We start from the raw sequence: 5747 nt of genomic DNA, 5'->3' as shown, positions 1-5747 counted from the left end.
GTTATGGTGTTGGAGGAGAATATTGAAAGTACCATGGGCTGCCGAAAGAACCAATAGATCCGTTTTGGAAGAAATGCAGCCAGAGTGCTCCATAGAGGCCAAGATGGCCAAACTTTATCTCTTATACTTTGGACATATTGTCAGGAGGGACCAGTCACTGGAGAAAGATATCATGTTTGGTAAGGTGGAGGGTAAGAGAAAAAAAAGAAGACCCCAACCCAATGAGATGGATTGACCAAGTGGCAACATCAATGATTTAAGCGTGGCAACAGTAGTGAGGTTGGCCCAGGACCAGGCAGTGTTTCATTCTGCTGTGCATAAGGTCACTATGTATGGGTTGGCACCTAACAACAACAACATTCAGTCTGTATGCTGAGCAAATAATCTGAAAGCCTGGTTTATATGAAGAAGAATGTGGCATCAGGATTGGTGGAAGACTCATTAACAACCCATGATATGCAGATGACAAAACCTTGCTTGCTGAAAGGGAAGAGGACTTGACATACTTAACTGATGAAGATAAAAAAGTAAAACCTTCAGTATGGGTTGCACCTAAATATAAAGAAAACAAAAATCATCACAGCTGGATCAATAAATGACATTATGATAAATGGGGAAAAAAAGATGGAACTTGTCAAAGACTTCTTTGGAAGTCTTAGATCCACTATTAATGCTCATATAAGCAGCAGTAAGAAATCAAATGATGCATATATTAGGCAAATCTGCTGCACAAGACCTCTTTAAAGTGTTCAACAGCAAACATATCAAGAGGAGTAAAGTTGCCTGCCCCAAACCATGGGATTGTCAATAGCCTCATATGCATGTGAAAGTTGAACAATGAATAAGGAAGGCTGTAGAAGAATTGATGCATTTGAATTGTGTTGAGAAGGAACACTGAACCTACTATGAACTGCTGGAAGAACAAACAAATCTGTCTTGAAAGAAGTACAGCCAGAATGCTCCTAAGAAGCGAGGATGGTGACACTTCGTCTCTTGTATTTTTAACATGTTGTTAGGAGGGATCAGTTCGTGGAGAAGCACTTCATGCTTGGAAAAGTGGACGGTCAACAAAAAAGAAGACCCTCATGAGATGAACTGATACAGTGGCAGCAAGAATGGGCTCAAACGTAACACTCATGATGATAGAGTAGGACCAGACAGTGCTTTCTTCTGGGGCATTTCATGTTCCATGCATGGGCCACATAGAATCTCAGCTGTATCAGGCATGCCTATGTCTTTGTATGTCTCCGTATGTATTCCATTTATACATTTTTGTTGTTGTAAGTGCCAATGAGTTGGTTCTAATTCATAGTGACTGATGTATAGAGTTTCCAAAGTGTGGCTGGTGGGTTTGAACTGCCTACTTTGTGGTTTGCAGTCCAGTGCTGATCCTACAGCACCATATCAATAGTCCCCATATATATATACTGTTTTATAATTTAGTAATTCGTCACTCAACAATATATTGTGAGCAATACCATTACTTATCTAATCAAAGCCCCTTTTTTGGACTCTATTGATATACTCTCCCTACCCAATTCCACTCCCCCACCCCCAATTCTTCACTACTATAATGAATGCTTCGCTAAATATCTTGTGACTAAATCTTGGTTTACACACACGATTACTTACTTATGATGTTCTTTGAATCTAACTCTAAAAAAATGTCTTGGGAGTTCTCCTGGGGGCTAAATATGACTCCAGTACATCACTAACATGAATTATGCTTCTATGTTTCTTAGAGACACACAGCAGCAAGAAGGTCCTAACTTCTCTAATTCACATGGAAAGTGTCAATTAGTCATGAATATTTTTCATGGTAACTACTATACTCAGATAAAAGTTACTAGAACCCAATTCATCTTCACATGGAAGAGGTTGGAGTTGGAGGGGTAGACAGGACAAAGTCATATAGGGTCTTGAGGACAAGGTTGTTGTTGTTGTCAGGTGCCATTGAGTCGGAACTGACTCATAGCAACCCCATGCACAGCAGAACAAAACAATGTCCAATCCTGGGCCAACCTCACTACTGCTGCCACACTTGACGCCATCAATGATGTCACCTGGCCAATCCATCTCATTAGGGGTCTTCCTCTTTTTCTCTGACCCTCCATCTTACCCAGCATGACATCCTTCTCCAGCAACTGTTCCCTCCCAACAAGGTAGGAGTTCAGATTTTATTCTGATGTGAGTTAGTGGAAGATGTCTAAGAAGATTGGGGGAGGGGGGGGGAAGCTGATTTACATCTTGTAAAGATCACTCTATATGTTTTGTAGAGAACCTTTGTTCTGTTGTATGCTTAAAATACTTTGAGAAGAAGTAAAAATTTCATTCAATTACTATTAACAATCATGATTATTATTGTTGTTGTGTGCCAATGAGTGGCTTCAGACTCATAGCAACCCTCTACAGGGTTTCTGAGAGAGGCTGGTGGGTTTGAACTGTTGACCTTGAGGTTACCAATCCAGTATATTTATCTTACAATGTTGTTGTTGTTAAGTGCCGTTGAATCGATTTCAACCCATAGTGACCCTGTATAGGGTTTCCAAGGAACAGTTGGTGAGTTTGAACCACCGACCTTGCAGTTCAAAAGACACTGCAGTCTGACACATTAGCCCACAGTGCCACACCAGGGCTCCTAAAAAACCTACTTTGGCAACATTTCACACTTCTCAGCTATATGTAAAAAATTCATTTAAAAATTAAATCTAATTATAGTCTAAAAGTTATCATTTCTATCTGCCTACCTGTTCTATCTTCTGCAGGAATTCGTCTTTTTCATAATTAGAGATAGTATCCAGTTTTTCCTTATGACTCTCAAAAAAATGTCTGTAACAAGAACAAAAAAAGTCAAACCATTTCATATTAGGACATAATTTCCAGCAAAGCCAGATTTTCTGACAACATCAGAAACTGTCATTAGTCATCTCAAGTAACATATTTATTACACTTTCTTAAACTAAAAAATATTTTTCACTCTTTGGAATTGATGAATAAATATTTCATTTATTCATTCATTGCAATTACTGTGCACCTACTATTGCCAGATTCAATTTAGGTACGGGAAGTACAGCGCAAACAAAACCCCTACCCTTATGGAAATTACGTCCTAGTGAGGAGTCAGAATATAAGCAAGTTGTTACTGTTGTTAAGTGTTGTCAAGTAGGTTCCCAACTCATAGCAAGCCTCTTGTTAAGTGTTGTCAAGGAGCAGTTGGTGAGTTTGAAGCATGGACTTTGCAGCACTTATCCTACAGTGTCACATAAAACAAGTTACTAGAAAATATTTCAGACAGTGTTAATGCTCCAAAGAACATAATGTATGGCAAAGATAGAAAGCTATTGGAAGTGAAGTTGCTGCTACATTAGAAAGCCAGTCAGGGAAGATGTGTAAACAACCCTAAAGATTTGGGGTAAAAGCTTCTCAAGAAGAATGAATAATGGATGGTAAGACTCTCAGACAGGGACAAGCTTTGATATTTTGAGAAGACAGAAATGTGACGAGACCAGAGAAGTAAACAGGGAAGAGGTCATGTAGGATCTTGAGGGCAAGTTTCATATTTTATTCTGATGTGAACTAGTGAAAGATGTCTAAGCAGAGGAGTAACAAGAACTGCTTTACATTTTGTAAAAACCACTTTGGATACTTTGTGGAGACAGACAATAGGGAAGAAAGATCTTGAGAAGGCTATGGCAGTAGTCCAGAGTTATAATGGTGGGTTGGTTAAAGCCTATACGGTTGATGATGGTGAGAAATATTTGCATTCTGGATATATTTTGAAAATGAAGAAAACAGGACTTGCCTTTGTATTTGGTTGGATTTAGAGTTAAGAAATGAGGAAAGCAGAAATGGTGGATGATTCCTAAGTTTTTGACTTGAGTAACCATACAGCTTCTATTGTACATAGGCTTGTGAAACTGACTGTGATTCCTGGAGACTGTCTCCAGTGGGTCCTTGGAGACAAACTCCTGCCAAAATAGAAGGTATAAAACATGCATAATCTCTGGATAGGGTCCTGCATTCTGCTTATGCTCTTCTCCCTTGATGGTCCTAGGGCCCTCTGTTTCTGGACTGTAAGATTAACTACTCCCCTGTTTTTGTTACAAAACTTTCACCTTTACCCTTGTGATAGTCTCAATGAGTCAGACACCTTTGCTTTTTAAGATTTTGAAGCAGTGTTTTGTAATAGATTTACTCAGTGCAGTGCACTGTTTGATTTCTTGACTATTGTTTCCACGAGCATTGATTGTTGATCCAAGTAAAATATAATCCTTGATACTTTAGTATTATCTCCATTTATCATTGTTACTCATTGCTTCAGTTGTAAAGGTTTTTGCTTTATGTTGAGATATAATCCATACTGAAGGCTTTAGTCTTTGATCTTTACCAGTAAGTGCTTCAAGTCCTCTTCCTTTCAGCAAGCAAGGTTGTTTCATTTCCACATAACAGATTGTTATTTCTTCTTCCTCCAATCATGATGCTGCACTCTTCTTCATATAGGCCAGCTTCTCAGATTATTTGCTCAGAATACAGATTGAATACGTAGGTTAAGAGGATACAACCCTGATACACACCTTTTCCCATTTTAAACTACTTGGTACACGCATTCTTCTCTTATCAATATGGTTACATTCTAAAGACCAGGTCTTTATGTGAAATTCAGCGACCAAATGCTCCTCTGGCTTCAAGAGTCATTTCAGGGGCAACCTCATAGGGCAAGTCTTTCTTGTCTCCAATGCTGTAACCTTCATACTTTAGAAAGACAGATCTGACTGTGCCATCTGAAACCACAGGCTGAGCTCATTGGGTCAGATTTCATACAGGAGGGGGCCCACCTTACCCTCATCCATAAGTACTCTTGATCTCCACAGAAATGCCCACCCATCCACCCAGGACCACTGCCCACCAGCCCCAGCATCCCCGAGCATGCAAATGGTGGATCTTGGGGTCTGTGGCAAAGGAGCCACCATGCATTCTTTATTCTGCTGCCTTCTGGCAGCTCTGCTAGGACAGCAAAGGACATCAGCTTGTGGGTCCAGCTGTGATTAAGCAAGGTCACACAGCACTTGTGCAGGTCAATGAACCGAGGCTCCCATGTCTGGCCTTTTATTTCTCTCTCCCTATTAACTTTATTTACATCCAAGACTGGATAGAGTGGTGGGGTGGGCAAAACCAAGAACTTGGAGCTCAGGAGAGAGGCTCTTCTTTCTCATTCAAAACATATGGGCTTTACCTGGCTTTCAAGTGATTTAAATAGATTTTTTTTACTATTGTTGTAAATGCAGACTGTCAGATAGCGAGATAATCAATAAATGAGGAAGTGTTAGAGTAAGGGAACAGAGATAAAATACTGAGGAAAATGCATAAGAACACCCATACTTGCAGACAGTACCCATTTGACCTAGCTTCAATGACTGGATGATCAGAACTCAACTAGAAGAAGAAAGAAGAGAGAAAAAGTATAATCCACTATAATTTGATGAACTTAACCTATACTTACAGGTGTAGTAGCTCAAAAGAGGGAATGAATCTTTACAGCAAGGGTCATTCCCATCCCCTCTGTACACAGGATTGACAGTGATGGGCACCATAGATGTTGGCTACCCAAAATGGGGGGTTGTTGTTGTTGTCAGGTGCCATCGAGTCGGAACCGACTCATAGCAACCCCATGCACAGCAGAACGAAACAATGTCCGATCCTGGGCCAACCTCACTACCGCTACCACACTTGAGTCCATCAATGATGCC

At 40.1% G+C, this 5747-nt stretch overlaps 1 protein-coding gene across 1 annotated transcript in view; it reads right to left on the bottom strand.

The window, feature by feature from the left end:
- Positions 1–5747, bottom strand: part of CCDC175 (coiled-coil domain containing 175) — a 115714-nt gene that overhangs the window by 70750 nt on the left and 39217 nt on the right. Inside the window, exon 8 of the mRNA XM_006864638.1 lies at positions 2748–2829. Within this exon, the coding sequence (XP_006864700.1) occupies positions 2748–2829 (82 nt within the window). The remainder of the gene's footprint in view (positions 1–2747; positions 2830–5747) is intronic.

This window comes from Chrysochloris asiatica, unplaced genomic scaffold (genome assembly GCF_000296735.1).
Source record: "Chrysochloris asiatica unplaced genomic scaffold, ChrAsi1.0 scaffold00067, whole genome shotgun sequence".
In the NCBI taxonomy this organism is placed as follows: Eukaryota; Metazoa; Chordata; class Mammalia; order Afrosoricida; family Chrysochloridae; genus Chrysochloris; species Chrysochloris asiatica.
The sequence above is the reverse complement of the archived record's forward strand: the minus strand, read 5'-3'. Positions and strand labels throughout refer to the sequence as shown.